Here is a 19,373-nt window from a genome sequence, read left to right on the forward strand (position 1 = left end):
AGGGAAAGACTAGAAAATAGAAAATAAAGTCTCGAAAATAGGTATATAAAGCTGGTCGAATTCTCAATCGATTTGGTTATTGATTTACAAATATTGCAAAAGTAATCATCTTCTATTAATAGAATTGAATTAAATTTAATTGAATTGAATTCAACTTAATTTCTCGTACTATCGTCCTGCGTCACATTATAGCCAAAAAATACACACTCATCCTGCGGAATTTACCGCTCGTTATAGAATTGTCTAGATGCGCAGGGTAATCAATCGGTACAGTAACGCCGCTTTATGACATTATACTACAACATTCACAAAATAAAGAGAAGTAAACGGGAGCTCGTAGTCAGAGCATCACTGAAAGCACCAACTACGAGTCTCACCATCTTATAGCCGTGAATTTAGTCTTATTACCTTCATTTTTAGCCATTTTAATAAATTTATCGCTCTCGTTAGCCAGACGCTCATCGGTATTGAAACGGTAGCGACGCTCTAAATGGCCATCAAAGCAGCCTTCCTACAATTATAAACGGCGTCGATATTACTGATTTAAAACGCCTTTAAGAAGCTTTACGAATTCGCCAATTTACATTTGATGCAGCATGCCTTTATTTGGTTTTCCGAAAATAAAGGAAAAAACTATAATCGGTATTTGTAATTGATATCTTTTACTTTTCAATGAAATATTGTGCTGTAAATTAACGTTTAACAATTTAACAATAAACTATGGCTTATTGAAAATTGAGAAACATTGATAAAATAATAAATTTGTTTTAAGGACCTTCATGAATAATGATGACGACGAAGATGATAATGTCATATAAACAATATTATCGATGTGAATTACTATATAATCAATATGCTATATTAAATACTCTACGAAATATTTTCTTTAATATAATTTATTTCAAGATAATATACCATTGATATCATTATGATATTAAGCATAAAAATTCTGATCGTTTCTTTATTGTATACAAATAAAAAACTAGTATATATTAGTTGTATGTGATTTAAGATAGGCTGTACGATCTAAAATATTGATTTAGGAATACAAGATTTATTTGGATCTTTTGTATTAAAAATATGAATTTAACTAATTTTTGAGCAAGTATTTTATAAAGGTTTATATTACAGAAAATATAAAATATAACGATTATAAATCTAAAGTATATTAAATAGTAAGTAATGAGTGTAGAAGAAGTTGAAAAATACATAATAATGTAAAAAAATGCAGAAATTACTGTTAAAATGGATAATTTCGATCAATAAAAAGAAATTTAAAATTTAATTAATGTTCACAATCTGTATTCAAAATACGTTGGTAAATTTATTTTATAAAACAATAATGAACGTTATAAAAATTCTAGTGGAGATAAATAGCAATAACAATAATAACAATAAGTCCTCCTAGTTAAAAGAAATACAAATTTAGATTTCAATAATATATTGTGGAACATTTCATTATCCATAAAAGAAATTGGAGTAGCTCCATGACCTTTCTTATTTGATGTCTGCGCGTGAAAAGTAGTACAAAATATATAGACAGAAAGATTTTGAAGAATCCAGCCAAAATTGTTGTCAAATCAACAACGCAACAAATACAATTTATAGTTATAATTTAAATTTTAAAAAGCGGACCAATTCTAATTTTCGAAATCATTAAAAAATGTAATAAAAAATTATAAAATGAATCGCAAAGCATACGAATTTAAATTATCGTAAGGTGAATAAATGCTTTCCAATCCTTTGGGTATTCTTCCAAAAGAACTTTTGTTCTGTTTCGCATAGTCCCAGTTGCTAGGAGCAACTGAGGCGTGGATATAAAAAGCATAAGGAGCATAAAGGGGACGATAATGTAGCTAATTTGGAAAAGATAAAGAGTGTAACGAACCTGCCGACGGTGCCGAGGCTTCCTCGCCTTTTGTCCTCAAGGCAGTAATCCGCACTCTTGGTCGTGTAGAGGAGGTTGTTGTGATGATAGAGGGGCGGGAGTCGCCCACTGGACGTCGGTCGCACCTCCGCGGCGGTCGCGTAGCGTCGCAGTAGTCGGGCCCCGGCTGCGGCCGGACCGCTCGAGCCAAGTCCTCGCCAACAGGTGCGTACGCTACAGGAGCCCGAGACCCCGTGACACTTGCACTCCAGCGACAGCGACTGCTCCACTGCCTAAGATCGTGTCCAGAGAGTCAGTGATACCGAGCTCGAAGGCCGGAGAACCCTGAGATCCCTAATTTTCGATTCTCCCATTATCCCCGAGCTTCAGCACCAGGATTCCAATGACATCTCGAGAGCCGCAAGCCGTACATTCGGTTATGTTTGTTCTTAGTGCATCGGTACGGTGTGTACCAAATGATTAACAACATTGTCTTATTGCGTCACTCCAAAGCTTTTTATTTACGACAGGTGGGCCCTGTCAGCGAGCCGTACGGCACTGCACTGCAAATCGACAAATGGCTTCCTTGCACCTACCGCTGCCACTTTTTTTTCTTTCTTTTTTTTCATTTCATAATACTTTATATTCAATTATTTTCAATTGCGAGCGCATATAGAATAGTAATCAGACGCTTAAGTATGATTTATGGAAATGGAAATGTAACATAAAATTCTAACGTATATTAAATTTATTGCTTAATACTCGTTGAATTAATTCTAATCACTTTGTGTACTTATTCGAATTATTAAGCTCTCCTTTTTTAATTCAATTTTATAAATCATTCTCGATTTATAGCTAATGGATAATCGAGCATCTTAACCAATATTGTAAATTATGTTTACACCGTTGTCAGGATAAATGAAAAATACTAGTACTCTGCACATTTGCATCTTTTGTAATATGAAATTTTTTTCTTCGTCATTTACTTGATATCCGTTTGAGCGGATAGATTTCTTAGTTATAGTATTCAATGTAGTAAGAATATAATGTTTATTTCAAGCATTATTTTACTAGACTCGTGCAATAATTACAATAAATATATAATATAATCGTCGGATTTTAAATTATCGGATTTACAAGTGCCATTTCACAAACGATCCGAGAGAGAAAAAAATAACTCGACTATTAGAAGAAATGTGTCAAGAATAAGGAAGTTTCATATTGAAAAGTATACATCTTATTTTAAAAGGCCGTCAATGGCTAGCCACGGTGAAAGCAAAAACATCGGCTAAGATCTGTTATTTATCGATTTTTCCTACTTCCTAAACTCGACTCTCGTCGACTCAAGCTGACTAAAGCAAGCGAGGCCCATGGTCGTCGAGGCCCCATCTACTCGTAAGCGTAAAGCTATTATTACGATGAGTGAGACTACCTACCCTGCGGCCAGCGCGGTTGTTGTGCATGTTGACGGCGTGGAGGAACTTGGCGGAGGCGCCAGTGCCGGGGCTCGGTGTCTCGCCCTGGAGGAAGCGCTTGGCGATGCGCGAAGCTGAGCGCACGTCGTCGCCGCAGCCGCCCCACTTGAAGGCACTGCGAGCGGACGCGGGCCCGAAGCCAATCGCCGTCGGCGACAGGGACGTCGAGGCCTGGACGAGGGCTGAGGGGGCAGGGGGCTCGCGCCGCGGGGGCGTTGCACACGAACACGCGGCGAGGTTGCCGAGGGCGCAGCCCCGCGCCAGACGCCAGACTGCCGCCGCGGCCGACATGGCGTAGACGAATGCTTGCTCCTTCGTACCTGAGGCAGGTCGGGATTCGCTGGGAATGTCGAACGAGGGCCTACACCGATGAACGTGGAGGCCCCCGAGCGTCGCTTTTCTTCGCTTATAACTTTTGGATAAGAGTTTAAAGGCGAGTTTTCACCGAATGCGACGATTATTTCATTGCCATTGATGCGAAATGTTTTAGGTGCACTCAACTTGTTTACAATTTATCAGCACCCAATTACTTTTTCCTGTATTATTATTTATAATTCGATTTATAATTTTAACGCACGATTTTGATTCGCCCGTATGCTTATAATGTCCGAGGTATGCTTAATCTTACACTATCTATGGGCAGTATAAAACTTCGTCTTTACTAGCTAACAAAAAAACAAAAGTTCAAGCTACAGATGCATTTAGAGAAACGTTACTCAAAAGGAAACAATTAAAATGATTATCAATATGATTGATTATCTTATTTGAAAAAATTTGGATTTTGAGCATGTAGATAGAGAAAATAACATTTCTTCGCATTCGGTGAAAATAAGTCACTCTTATCCATATTATTAATTTTAATTTATATCGTTTGTGTATGAGTGTGGACGTGTGGATATGAGCGTGAAACATAAACGCATGTATAAAAAAAAAAAAAAAAAAAAAAAAAAAAAAAAAAAAAAAAAAAAAAAAAAAAAAGAAGAAAATGATTGCGTTACTATCGTTTTATATATTAAATAAAAGTCTTCATTCACTGGATAAGATAATTATTTATTCCAGCTTTTATTCTAATATTAATTGATTAGTAAAGAATTTTGAAAATCTATTAAAACAGAATTTACTAGCGTTCTGTACAGCAGCAGCAATATAAATCCTTTACTATGTAAGCTATTGTAAAAGAAACGATCACATCTAAACAAAATTTGATCTAAGAAAGTTTTATTTGTAATCTAAAAGAATTTATATATCTCTTTAATTAATATCGGTATATATTAGAAATAGTTTCATAGTTCATAGTTCATTCACAGCAAATTCACTTTTTGTATTATTTTGCGCTGCATATTATCATAATAACTCTAGCTTTTGTTTATGATTGAATGATTAAGCTTCGAATAAGATTGTTTAACCTAATGGATTGTTGTGATTATTGATGGACTGTAAAAACTATAAAAATGAAGCATAGACACAAATGGTTCATAATGCTCGGATGGTGTGAAAAATGCCAGTTTCGTGAATGCTGACGATCAAAGCTCTATTGCGTCCTTATGACAAACTGCAAGAAATTTCAATCAGTCGAGCCATTTTTAAAGGTATAGTTCGACCCAAGATTCTTGATCGTCGCGGCCCGAAATTCGAGATTTTGTTTCAACCATGGGATTCGTCACCTGTGAGCAATTCGGGCGTAAAGTCGGGCGCTCTCTCGATGCTGCTGCAGTTCCATCTCTGGTGTCTGAACGCCTGCTGGCAGACGGTTGATGTATCCCTCGCCGCCTGAACGAGGTTCTGCATGATGTCGGGGGTTGCCCGACAGGCCCTCGCCTGCTTGCGCTCGAGGAGGCCGGAGGTGCGCGCTCCGGTGCAGGCCTCGCGCGTCCATTCGAATCCGTCCACCGCTCGACCTAAGGCACTGGATGCCAGAGACATGTTAGTGATTTATGCCTACTATTTCTTATAATTGGGTCACACGACTTTTAACGCTCATCTACCATATTGGCTTCGGTCCTCGATACGATTTATCGCGTTCACGAGATTCTTATTTTACAAATTCTTGGCCTTTTTTTTTTATCCAAGTGGCACGGAGCTCGACCGGATAAAAATCACGAGACTACGCCTGAAAATAAGTGCGTCGAGTTTTGCGCGAGAAATTAGATTTTCTCTGTATAATACGGCTTAGATTTTTATCAAGTGCCAGCGATAATTCAACTGAATGTTTTATTAAATTGTGCCACACCACGTTTCTACGACTTACGTGCATTTGATGCGATTGGGAATCCAAGGAGGTTCGGAAACAAAAGCTCGATCAATAATTAACAATCACGTGCTGTTTCAGCATGTCGCTCGTATTCACCAACTCCTGTCGCTCATTAACCTTTTCAGCTTTGTGAATAGCGAGCCGTGCAAGCCACTTTCTCAACGTCCCCGCATACTTTTCTTAGCAAGGCGAAATAAAAAGCGCGCACACGCGACTCTAATGGCGCAATCAATCTGGCCAAGAGCGTTCTGCACAGTTTCTTTGTTGTGCAATTCGCAAGGCCTCTGGTATCTGCTCATTGAAGGCACCTTCGGCCCACGGCCCCTTTCGACACGGCCTTCGACAAATTCGAGTCATAACCGACTTTGAGATTTCAACCCTGATTTACGAGCTCGTGATGCCCGGAAAATGCCCCTCGTACGATTCATCCCGCTCTTATGAAACTCTACATCCCTCGACGATTTTTCGCACCCCAAGTCATGGCTTACACCCATAGAGCCTACCTTTTCTTCTTTTTCACTATTATTATCTTGGGTGCCCTTGTATACGGTTATCTATTTTGTCGATCTAGTCGTTAAGCATCGACTAGGCCATCGCTTGCTTTTCCATTAGATTATACTCTGATGAATACATGGCTGAATTTCTTTTGTTAATGCTTTGATAAAAAAATATATTACTAATCGAAATATTAGAAAACTGTGGATGATTTAGAAGGAAGTTCATGTAGTTTCAATAAACGTAATTCTTTCCATTTTATAACTTTCAATCGAGAATTTTATTATTGCCAGGCAAGAAGCGGCCAACGAATGTATTATTTCTAAACAGATCCATAGGAATATTGTAGAATAATTATCACAACTATATAAAGCATCACTATATTAGCCTATCTACAGTTTTATAAATACTTTAAATGCTATTCTTTATGAGTTCCCGTATATAATCATTCAGGAATGATAGAACACATATTATTTAATTAAAATTAAATTTTTAGTTTATGAACTCTGCACAACATATTTGCTTTTTTTTTAATATTTATAATTAAATTTGTAGAAATTGAAGTTTGGTGCACGTTGTTGATATATTATTGTAACTCTGAAATATACCTAAATAATATAACCATTATAAATTTTAAATATACAAGCTAATTTAACAAAATTCGAATGCTAAAATTTCATCATACTGAATTTTTTTCATAAATACCTCTTTATATAGATAACTAAAAATATAAAATAAACCAAAATAAAATAAAAAATTTATCAATAAATGTACATTACAAGATATTATATATATATATATATATAAATTATATATTGTATTCTCAATTATATAATGAAATACAATATAATGTACGTAATGGCTATTGTTATGTCAAAGACATATTACTTAATGAAGAAGATTTAATCGTTGCAAAAGCGAAATCGATTAATTAAAAATTGATTTTGAAGGCCAATTAAAGTTTTAAATAAATAACAAAAATATAATTAATCATTAATCATAATTGCAATTAATGCAGAATTAATTATCCATATTAATTTATTTAGTCATATCATGTATTACTTCTGTAAACAGAAAGTAAGCTACAACGAGATAGATTGTATTTTTCTTGTTTGCTGAAAATTTATAGCTGAAATTAATAATATTACGAGCTTACATTCCTATTTTACACTTTAAACGGAGACATCGTTGATCATCGAGCAAATTATTAATCATTCTTTTAAATTCCTGTAATATATCTATGTCTACGTAGAAATCTTCATAATGTTAATTTCAGAAAAATAAAGAATGTAATATATATACAAAATTATTTACAGAGTGATTACAATAAGATAGCATCTATATTGTAGATTAATTTACTTCATTAGCAATTTTATTTTTAAAATATTTGTATAAAAAGTACAGTCAGCTTAAGCATTTGGAAGAAAGATCTTACAAATATTTATTGTAAGCAACTCGTTTCTAGCTGTATCAAATATCTATTTACCTACTTTTACAAAACAAATCGACGACTATTTAAGCTGGCACTTTACCCTTGCAACGTTTTCTTTTCGAACTTATAAAAAATTCTGAAATTAGCATCACAAACGAATTGTACCCACTCGTCTCTCTTTCTCTCTGTCTCTCTGTCTCTCTCTCTCTCTCTCTCTCTCTCTCTCTCTGTTTTCTTCCTCTTCTTTTTCTTCTTCCTCTTTTTAATCTTTTTAACTTCTTTTTCTTCATCTTATCTTCTTGTTATAAAAGCACGCAACGACTTAATGGCGTGTGCGAGGGCGGTGGTGATGGTAACGACGATGAACAAAATCTGCTCTTGTGTATACGGCTAGTCTCGAGCCTTATCCTGTCAGAAGTGATTTATTCGTTTGGTGGACGAATCGCCCGCGTCGAAACAGCGAGAAGTGTGACCGGGCCATTCCCTATTTTGCGCATTGAGCCGACTGCCCTTGTATACGACTTAAGCACAGGGGGTAGAGGAAGTGCCAATTGAGCCTTTTGCGCGCGGATCATAATGATAAAAAATGCCCTTGCCTAATGAGTCAGCACACTCAACGGTCTGGCAGCTGTTCAAATGCGTTGTTACCTAATCTGGAACAAATGCTCGGAGTTCAGTACCATCTCCCTTCTTCATATTTCCATTTTTAGTGGCTTCAATAACCGTGGGTTGAGTTTTTTCACAAAATCTAACAGTAAATTAGTATGCTTAAGTGCAAGTAGAAATATATCACGATAATACGGGAAAGAGAATTTCCAAATTACATTGCATGATACTAATGATTTAGATAATAGATCTAAAGATCTTTATAAATATAACGAAAAAATATATTGAAAATTCCATCTTTTTCAAAATTGAAGAATACAAATAATATTTTTTTAAATTCACACAATCTTCCTATAAAAATGATCCGATAATGTATTCTATTTAATGAAAAATAAATACGAGAAAGAATATATTAAAAGTTTATAAATAAAAGTTAGTCATACTAAAGAAAACAAAGTAATTCCTTTACAAAACCAATATCTGTTATTCAACCGCTTAATGTTCATTTTGTTATTTGTATTGTAATTACCGAACATCCTGCCAGGTAAAATGCGAGCCACTAGAGCGATACTGAAAACCTTCGCTACGCCATATGTTTATATTACTTTCATACAGTTTGAAAGTAATAAAAGAGAATCATCAATATCCCTTGACTAACCACCAACGCAGCGCGAGGTAAAATAAATGAATGTGTTGAGCGCAAAAAGACTGGAACGCACGATGTTCAGTCACTATCAATATTTCAATTCAAAAGAAGTTTATCAGCTCATTACCGCATGGTCACGCAAAACTTGCCTGCTCATTTTCACGCTTACATGCTCTTAATGAACCGATCAAAGCTCTACTAACGAGCTACCTTTTGAGCATCTTTCGATGCCAAATTCTTGCCCAAGGCTGACCTTCAGTACAATTGTTACGACTACCAGTTCAAGTCTACTGCAAATAAAAAACAAGAATTCTCCTTTCTCCACTCTCCCTCACTTTAAGAACTTATGTTCGTTCTTATGTTGCAAAATAATACAGATTCGATATATCATCTATCTTTGCAAAATGTTTGCCTATCATTGGCGACTGTAATCATCACTGCTATTTGGAAGTGCACGCTGCTTTAATTAATCAAATGAATATGTGAACATAATTTTCGCAAGTCTTAAATACTGTGTGTGCACTAGTATAGTTTATACTTTGTGTGTATATGAATTGCACTTATTACATGATTCTCATCCTTATTTTATATCTTCAAGTCATCATAAAAATCTTGCAGATATTAATTACATTAGCAATCGCAAGTCCAAAACATCTACATTATTTTAATGCACATAAGTTATAGTTTTATTACTCGTATTTCAAACTTACTCTTGCCTCATAATATTCTTATTGTCCAAAGTTATTGATTTTCTTATAATAATAGTATTAGATAAAACATTTATTAGCCATTCTTTTCATTCATTTTATGCACATTTTCAGGCTTACATATATTTAGAATTGAATTATGAACATACAAATTGAGCGAGGCAGTAATAATTTATGACCTCTTTATTAATAATAATGAATATTTTGATGCGCATGTACATTTTCGACAACATTTTCCTTGACCACGTACAAAATATGAACAATAAAAATCAAAGAAAATATTAAAAATATTAAAGTTAATGCCCGTTATAAATTTTGAAAATAGTTTATTTCAAAAATTCTGAGATAGAACTAAATATTTAGCTCAAAATATATATCGGCACAATAAACACTAACCAAGACGCTATAAATAAACAATAAGTTCATACAGATAATTGAGTAAAAAACAAAACAAAACAAAAAAACAAAAACAAAAAATCTGTCCCTCGTCTCAATTGATGATATAAGCGTATGTGTATTATGTAATGTTCTAATGTTGTTTGAACGTACGTGCATCTTTTATAAAACAGACCACAATAGCAGTTCAAACGTCATTATAGAACAACGTCGTGGTTGAGTTTCGACTTGTTAAAGAAAAAACACGACCGAAATACTGGATTCGAGGCATCGATTACGATAAGATTACGCATCGATAAGCTCGCGACAAGAAAATAATTTCGGATTAAAAGCCAGCGAAGCCCCTTAAGGCATGAGCTTAGGCTCGCGGTGCAAAGAAACGAATAAAGCATCGAGCATTAAGCGCCTGAGCGAACACCAGGTCGTAATCCTTCGTCCGCAAAAAGTCATGAACGAAGAGCAAAACCCAGGAGGTGTAGTCTTTTGTCGCGCGGGGAACGCGCGAGCGATGGAAGAAGGGAGGACGAGAGTGATTCGCTCGCATTAAGCGAATTTATAGAGACATAATCCGGTACTCGTCGGCCGCCAAAGCGGCAAATGAATTTCATTATACATTATAATAACGGACGCGCGCTCGTAAATCCCACAACCGTTAAACTCTCTCACTCTCGCGCGCGCGCACTATTCCATTGTCTCTCGCAAGACGCGATCCGGATGAGATATTGTACGCATCGTCGGCCTGTTCGTGAACGTCACCACCGCCTTCGCCGTCGCTCTTTATTGTGTAATGCGCGCACAATATCGAGTCCGTTATTTACGCCGACGTTCGTTAAATTCGATGCGAGTCCCGTCATGGCACGCCGTTAGGTGTCATCTTAGACGTTTGTATGCACCCTCAACAAAGATAGGATGATAATTAAGTACTTATGCCTCTTTCTCATTACGCTATCCCGCAGTGGTGATAAAAGGTTGACGAGGACAACAATCGAGTCGTTGGAAGTATCGGTTGCTTCGCCGTGCTCGAGACTTATTAAGGACTTTCCACGAGTTCCGCGAGGCGGAAAGAAAACTGCAATGGACTTGCACTTGCCATGGATGAGACCTTTATTTTACTGGACACCCTGTAGTGAAAAGAATGCATAATGAATTGTCCTGATTATTATTTCTCATATAATCATTTATCAAAGTGAAGTTTACTTACACGATGGATATAGTAAAAGCTTGGACACTTATAAGATGTGTGTACATTTCGTGGATAAGTATGTGCAATACAAGTGCAACGGCTCCAAGTTATAATAATAAGTGAATGTGCAGCGTGTTAAAATGGCGAGAGTAATTTCAAAAATTTGAGATAAATTTGCTGAATTTGATACGACCGTGAAATTATTAAAGTCTTAAGTCGATGTGCCTGTACAATTGCAAAGGAGACACGCAAATATCTAAATATTCGATTTATGTCTTATACGTCACATAGAAACAAATGGATTTAACGAGCGTGAGTTGATTGGGAATTTTGTCCATTAGGAATTGGAGAAGAAGGCCCGCGACACTTTGGCGCGATAAAAATGACCAGTTTTCAAATAGCCAAGTAGTTGGGATGAATCGATGCTCGCAATCGCTAAGAGCCAAAGACAATGGTCTGTCATCCGCAATAGGAAAAAGAGATAAAGACTAATGAGCCATGTTGAAAGATGAACAGAGGCGAAAAAAGGGAAGAGAAAATGAAACTTTACACATACAACTTTACTCGAAACTTATATTGTACACGTATATTGTGAACTAATGTATGGGCAGATAATGCATTCGATCCGGCCGAATGACGTTCTTTGCGCCTCTCATTCACGGCGCAGGGTAAAGTGAAAAAGACTCGACCGAGGCTGCCACTGAGATTATTCTCAGCCCGCGGAAAATCAATTTTCATGCCTTACTCAAGAGCGGAATGCCAGCTCTGCAAGAGCGCCCAGATAAATTGTCTATGCTTCCGTTACCATTTCGTCGCTCCGCTACCTTATGCAATTGCCGAGCCCTACGTTTCTTTGACAGCTCTTGGTTGCCATCTAATCCGATGCATTATTTATCGCTCTCACTAATTATATATTTTGAGCTCGATAGTTCAGTCGTCTTAACAGAATAATACAGCTGGATAAGAAATTTGTGACTCAGAAATTTGTCGATCGCTGAACGAGGCTAATATATTGATAAATAATAAATTGACAAATGCTTATAAATGTATGATGCTTATATATGTCAGTATATTAAAATGCCGTCGACGTAGCGTTGATCTTCCTACATTTCGTAAAAATTTTAAGCGATTGGATAGAGATAAGATGCACAAATTAAAAGAAATGTTGAAATATAGAAATATTTTATGAAAAATTAGTAGTATTATTAAAATAGTAGTGTAATATGGCCAAAAGAGTTCCGCTTAAATCATATTTGTGCATAATGTGTCCACGAAGCAAAAAGCGTGTCACGTGGAAATAAAACGAAAAATAACAAGCTGACAGGATGGAGAGAGGGCGAAAATAGGGGGTACACGTGAGAGGAGACCGGGGCATGACTTACGAGGAGCTCCGGGCACTTTTGGAGGCCGGCTCGAATATACGCCCCCTCCAGGGCCGCTCTGATTACCTTCGCTACCCACAGTCCCATTCTGCAGTCTTTTATCCCAAGCGATGAGCATAAATCGGGAACTAAATATAGGACTGATGTTGGCGACCGCCAAAAAAATTAATAGAGATGCGAGAATACAATATTTCATTTTTAGCTATTCTTGATCTTTTCTCGTTCGCGTACATTGTAAAACATTTTATCAAAACGATCTCTTCTGATAAGCATGAACAAGTGAAAACTTTGAAATCTCGCTGCCAACATATGCTATCTGTGTCAATATGAAAGGGTAAATATTTTCATCGTAATATCGATTGAGTGATTCTCAGAGTTTGATGTTCTTAAGAAGCAGTGAGGACAACGGTAGTTTTGATTTCGTAAGCTGTACTTAATACTCTTTCGAACCTCGAGAACAAAGAAAACGTGAAGTACAGTACATTACAAATGCCACACTCTAAATGCTGTAACTGAGAAGCCAACGCATTATATCATTATATGCTCGTATATCTAGAGAGTGCGCGTAGTGGGCAGATGAAGAGCTGAAAAAGTATAACTTAAAAGTAATCTCGGACTTCGTAAAAGTGTGCTATACTTTTTTTCCCCGTATTATTCCTCAAAAGCGACCCCGTGAATACAAAACTTCCTAAAAACACTAACATTACTCGGCATTTTCATTACAATGCCCAATGGAGTTTTATTCACAATGAATTCGAATGTTTTTGTTCTCGTTTTTAATTTTTTAACTTTTATTTATTTATTGTTTTATTTGATGTTGATGTATAGCTATATTGTACAACCAACTATATTCCTTTAAGCCTTATTAGTTTCCATACGAATGCGATTAAATTCATAATTTCTTTATAGTTTCAGCGAAATTTATGCGGATTTATATACTCCAGATTCAATTCTTAAAGAATTTATCATGAGATGGAATAAATAGCGTACGGATATTATTGTGCAGTCTCGTGAGAAAATATTATTCCACCAAATAATTAGAATGATTAGAATAAAGTAGCGAATTAAATATGTGAATGTTTGATATTAAAATCTTTCAGAGATCTTTCGCCTGCTCAGGTGTACACATTTTAAACGATAATTCACATATAAATAGCGATATAATTTTTCAATAACTAACAACTTCTAAACTTAAGTTTATAATTAATATTTAATCACACTTTCAATGCTTTTAATTACAGTATGAGTCGTGTGATCACTCGTAATTTCTTTTATGTAATATAGAAAGGCACGCACGTATTGTTTCATTCATATACAAATTCATCTGCATACTATCCAAAAACATAATGAAAAGTATCGTTTTTCATAATTAATTGAAAATTTGAACAATGAACAACATTTTAATATAAAAAAATGACACAATGGTTAAAATTAAGGTTATATATTTTATACGAAATTTTAAAATCACTTATTTATTTTCCGTTAAGATTAATATCGGGAATAAAGGTATTTCTTAAATTCATGTATAATATATATTAATATCGCTTATTACAAAATATTAGAATAATTATTCATTAACATTGTCAATTATAGCGTAAATTTATCTCCTCAAAGTATACGTTCTAGATAAGTCATTATTCTTGATTTTTTTTTAAAAGATGATCACTTCCTATGAGCAAGAAAAAAGTTCCAAAACCCTACGAAAACAGTTTATAACTGACCCCATAGTACTCATCCTAATAATCATCTAGCTGAAGCTGAGAAGGATCTTTCTCAAAAGCGAACCTGAACAGGAGGCCACAAAATAGAATGTCTATATTATATCCATAATGAATTAGGATTCGTTGGCCTTGTCATGATTCACTTCAAAATATGTTTATCAAGCAGGCCTTTTAAAGAGAAGCAAGAGGCAGCATTAAAAATGTAGCAAGGAGAGGAACATGGAACATTGCGAGTAATCAGGAACATAGTAAAATGCAAAAAGCAAATAATAAACTTTTTAAAAATTTATAGTGTACTTGCAGATAATTGATTTTAAGCCCTAATGAGAGTAATGGATATAATATAACAAAATTAAAAAGTTTTATCTTATTTTAAATTAATAAGCTATCTTTAGCTTCTATGGAAATTGAATATAATAAATTAACTTACGTAACAAGATAAGATCTAATATTTAAGTCCAATTTTTCTCATAGCCCCATCTTTGAAAATTTGGGATTGCTTTCATTAATAAGACTTTCTCACTTTGGATAATTAGGCAAGAGTCTCTAAGAATTCTCGGGAAAGTTTCCGAGACTATTTACAATGTCCACAAGTAAGTGTCAAACGTCGGACTGCAATATATTTCAAGTTTCCACGGCAGAGATGAAGTGGTAAAGTGCGCTTGCGAAATTCTAAAACGTCAGGAACTGCTGATCGCTCTTAACGATGATCAGGCCATGGGGCAATAAGCCGAGAATAAGTCCCTTGAAAGTGGGAGAAGAAATGACGTCGAACGTATAAGCCTTTATCCCAAATCGAAGTTCGCGATCTCCTGTTCTATAGGGTCGATTTACACACAGCCACTCGAGGAAAAAAGCAAAGCGATAGAGATGAATAAAGAGATACAGAGAGTGAGAGAGAGAGAGAGAGAGAGAGAGAGAGAGATGGACAAGAGTAGATAAAGAATTATACGTGTGCTCGGCATCGGGGCGAGAATAAATCAAAATCCGTACAGAACCCCCTAATCATCTCGTTTTCCGTGCAACCCTTCGCACCGACCGGTATATCGTTGGAGCGCGCGTCCGCGAGCTCTTGTTCCTTTCTGCCCCCCCCCACTATACCTCACTCCACCCCACCTCCCGCTCCCTTGAGCACCTTGTGCCACTCTTCTTTGTAACCTACCGGTTTGCGCACACGCAAAATCACCATCGGCCAGCGCCATTCATCATCCTAGCCATCCCCTGTTTCCGGTCTTATTGTCTCACGCGCCTCCCCTTCTTCGTGCGCCTTATTCCCTCTCTTCGTCTATTGCTCTCTTCCTCCCTCCCTCTCTCCCGACCCCCGTCCCTTCCCCCTCTCCCCCCTCTCTCTATGCCTATTGCTTGTCTCGCTTTTTTTTAGCACTGGGTTCCACGCGAATCCTCCGGCACAATTGGGCCCATCGCGAGCCAACATGCGCGCGCGCATACACACACGTACACGTGCAGGCATACCCGTATCAACGTGGCGATCTCTTCTCGCGACTCGTATTTTTCATCTTCTTTATTTTCGTTTGCTTTTTACACTTTTTTACCCCTCTTTCTCGTTCTCTTTTCCTCTCCCGGGCCGCACTCGACGTGCGGACGGATTGCTAATTCCGAGGAACCGGTACAGGAGGAAGCAACGGTAGGCTACTAACGTTCCTGACAGTGAACGTTTCTCTATCTATTTTCGAAATTAACTTGAGAGTAGTGTTGTTAGTTAGGATTAAGACAGAGAGAGAGAGAGAGAGAGAGAGAGAGCCAAAAAGGAGAGAAATGAATGTAAAAAAGCGAATAAGAAGGAGTAAGATATTGAATTGTAACATCATAGTAGTCAATCCCATGAAATTTGAAGAGTTCGAAAAATTAAAATATTAAATGCAAGATACCAGTTAATTGATTTCTGTAAATCAATTATGTTGCTATTAGCACAAAAATACTACGCACCCACATAATACATATTACAAGTTTATTATAATTAAAATTATATTAAATTGCTTTCAAAATTGCATAATTTGTGTTGAAATTTACACTTTGATGCACTTGAAATTTATTTGATATATTTCATTTTTATTCATTATCACTTATAGCATGGATTTTAATTATTTTACAAATGAAATTGAATATTCTTGAATCGTGTACTGTTAATATTACGTTGCGATCTCGTAATGCTTTTGCAATTTCGTAGTAAGTCAATAATTGAACTGAATTATTCTTGTTCTATTACAGACACGTGCAAAGAAAATTAGTTCTTATAAGTTTTTGAGAAAAATTAAAAATAGCTTGTAGGTTGTAGCTTGTTACAAAAATTTTTAAAGGCAAAAACCAGCATCGATATTATTATGAGAACTTTTTATATACTAATCTTTATAAATAATGCAATATATAACTTATTTAATTGAACGCTGCTAAACTAGAATTTCAATAAAAATAAGTTAAATAATTGGTTGGATTTAGCTCATTAGGCTCGATTACCTTTAGAAAAATGTAGAGAAAGCAAAAATAGATCCAATTTTGCAAGGTAATATTTTGGAGTAAATGTTCCGCAAAAATATATAGGTAGCGTTCGCCTATAATTACAATAACAAATTATTTCCAAGTATATGCGAGGTACGACGGAAGCTGACTTTGCAGATCATAGAATTAGAAAGATCTGGCCAAATTGCCGAGACGAGTAAATTAATTCATTTCCTAGTATAAAGCCATCTATCTCCAAGAAATGCCGCGGAGTAAAATTTTTTAATGAAAAATAAATTCTTAGACCCGAGAATTCTGGTTAACTTTAAATCGATGTAAATAGCCGCAGTACCGGATCGAGAATAGAGACTCGGCGCCCGTTGCACTAAATCATCCCGAGCTTAGGTGATTTGCACGCGAAACCCGTTACGGAACGGTCATGGACTCGCGATTCGGATTTCGGATATGAACGGTGGTAGCAGCGTCCCTAAAAGAAAAGTAGCAGCGGCAGGTAATCATACCCTATGTATCCGCGGAAAGCCACGGACCCCGCCCCCATACGCCGAGCGTATTTGCCTCTCATTAACAAGATCGCATTAATCACCAAACGGACCTCCCCGATCGCTCGAATAGGCCGTGAGTTATCCAGGGGTCGGACAGCACGTAGGGCTCGTGCGACCAAATGAAGACGTCTCCCAAGCTGATCTCTAAACCAATCCCCGAGGATCGATAATTGGTGGCAAGGATTATCCACTCCCACGGAGTCGCGATCTAATTCTGGCCTCGAAATCTTTGCCGCCGAAGCGAATAAACGATCGAGTTTGCTGCATTGCATAATAATATGCAGTTACGCATATCGGAGATATCGGCGCAATTTTGACGAAGATACGTCTTTCATCGATGATTTACGCTTTCACGCCTAACTTTCACCACTAAGTCTACAATCGCACTTTTCCAAAGATTCCCTACATATGTTTGCTCCTACGATTACTACGGTGTTTTATCACTTCGCGACCCGCTTACCCGTTGATGCTACTAACAAAACTTTATCAATGATCTTTAAAATGAATGTTCACGTTCAAATAGATTATTTTATTGGCATAAAGCTTCATTACATCGTCAAGTCATATTCAAATTTTCAAAAGTAGTACGCTAAATTCTTTATTATATATTAAGGGACAAGTGCTACATATCCATAAGAAAGATCAATATTTTTGAAATATATAAATACATTACTCGACAATTTATTCACATTTATTAAATATTAATGTTCATAAAATACAATACTGATATATCATTGTTATAGTATAAGCGAAGGGCAATAAACATTTCAATAAATGGTTCGAAGATTTCATGATTATCGATTCATTTAAAATCAATTGAAAATTTTATTAAAATATTAATTTATAGTTATAAGCGGCAGGATTTTAATGAGCAACCTTTATTTTTCATATCGATAATCCTTATGGTTATTTTGATGAGCAAAACAATATTTTATAGTTTATAGTGTATTAATAAGAAATACGGTGTAATTTCATTGTAGAAAATCTACAGCTACTTTACTTGTCTCCGAAAATATATATAAATAATAAGTTCTTAATATTAAGATTCTTATTTGTTAATGATATACGTAAATATGTACATATAATATCCAAATTTACAATTCTGTAACTATATTAGGTTAATTTTTGTTCAGAAATAAGACAATAGATGGATTATTAATTTACATCCCTATAAAGGAAGTTATATACTGCATAGTGGGCAAACATAAAAGCAACAATCTAATTAGCTGTTGCCAATGTAAATTGCATATTATTTAATGAAGGTGAATGATAACAGGAAGTGCGTGGACTATTATATAAGTAAGCTGGAAAACGTTCGGCCGGTGGAGGGACAATCTTTGAAACAAGTTATAGACAAAAACATTACGATTTTACAATATCGAAATGAATTGGCAGAAAGAAATTGGATATTGCGAGGTGACGCGAAGTGAAAGCCCAATGATTGCGGCAAGAGAACGGAAGTGGAAGAAGCCAGAGCCCTAGTCATTCGTCCATGCTTGATGACTAGAATTCAGCCTACCTGGCTCCGCGTTTTAAGATAGGTCTTCGAAGATAGGTGTGAGATAACTCAGGGACCGGTCGCGCGGCAAACAGCTCGCGATACTGAGGTCAGGACTAAATATCTGGTTGGTCGCGTACTTACAGCCACTTGATGCACGCGCCTTCCCGGAGCAGCAGTAGGAGCAGCAGGAGCAGCAGCAGGAGCGAGGATAGGGCGAGGGTGCTCCTCGTGGTCGGCGGCATGTCTCGTGCGATAGTTGCAATGGCATGTCGTTGTCCTAGGGGCGGGCGCAGGGACTCCGGTGGCCGCGCCTCATCGTCGCGAGCGCGAGCCACGGGCAGGAAGGAGCGCGCGCGCGAGCGTCCCGAGCCGTGTCCGCGTGCTTACAGGTGTCCGGTCGAGCGGGCAAAAGCACGCGCAGCAGCCGGCCCCGAGGGAGGGAAGGGCGACGACGACGGTGGCGGCGGCGGCAGCAGCAGCGGCGGCGGTGGCGGCGGCGGCCGCGGCGGCGTCTTCATCGACGGCGGTTTCGACGGCCGCCGCAGCCACCACCGCCACCGCCGCTCCGGCAATCCCCGGCAGGGGGCAGTTCATTGAGCGAGCACCTCCTCGCAAACCCCGCCCGATCAAACGACCTTTCCGCAATCGTCCCTCATTTCCCTGACCGCTCCTCTGTCACACGAACGCAAAT

The 19,373-nt window shown here is 37.1% G+C and overlaps 1 protein-coding gene across 1 annotated transcript in view; it reads right to left on the reverse strand.

The window, feature by feature from the left end:
- Positions 1-19,080, reverse strand: part of LOC105366203 (protein Wnt-11b-2) — a 24,690-nt gene extending 5,610 nt beyond the window's left edge. The window contains exons 1-4 of the mRNA XM_011504558.1: positions 18,824-19,080; positions 5,007-5,248; positions 3,304-3,662; positions 1,889-2,160 (exon numbers count right to left, since the gene is read on the reverse strand). Of these exons, the coding sequence (XP_011502860.1) occupies positions 1,889-2,160; positions 3,304-3,662; positions 5,007-5,248; positions 18,824-18,924 (974 nt within the window). The 5' untranslated portion in view covers positions 18,925-19,080. The remainder of the gene's footprint in view (positions 1-1,888; positions 2,161-3,303; positions 3,663-5,006; positions 5,249-18,823) is intronic.
- Between the last annotated feature and the right edge of the window lie 293 nt (positions 19,081-19,373).

Source organism: Ceratosolen solmsi, unplaced genomic scaffold (assembly GCF_000503995.2).
Source record: "Ceratosolen solmsi marchali unplaced genomic scaffold, CerSol_1.0 scaffold148, whole genome shotgun sequence".
Classification (NCBI taxonomy): Eukaryota; Metazoa; Arthropoda; class Insecta; order Hymenoptera; family Agaonidae; genus Ceratosolen; species Ceratosolen solmsi.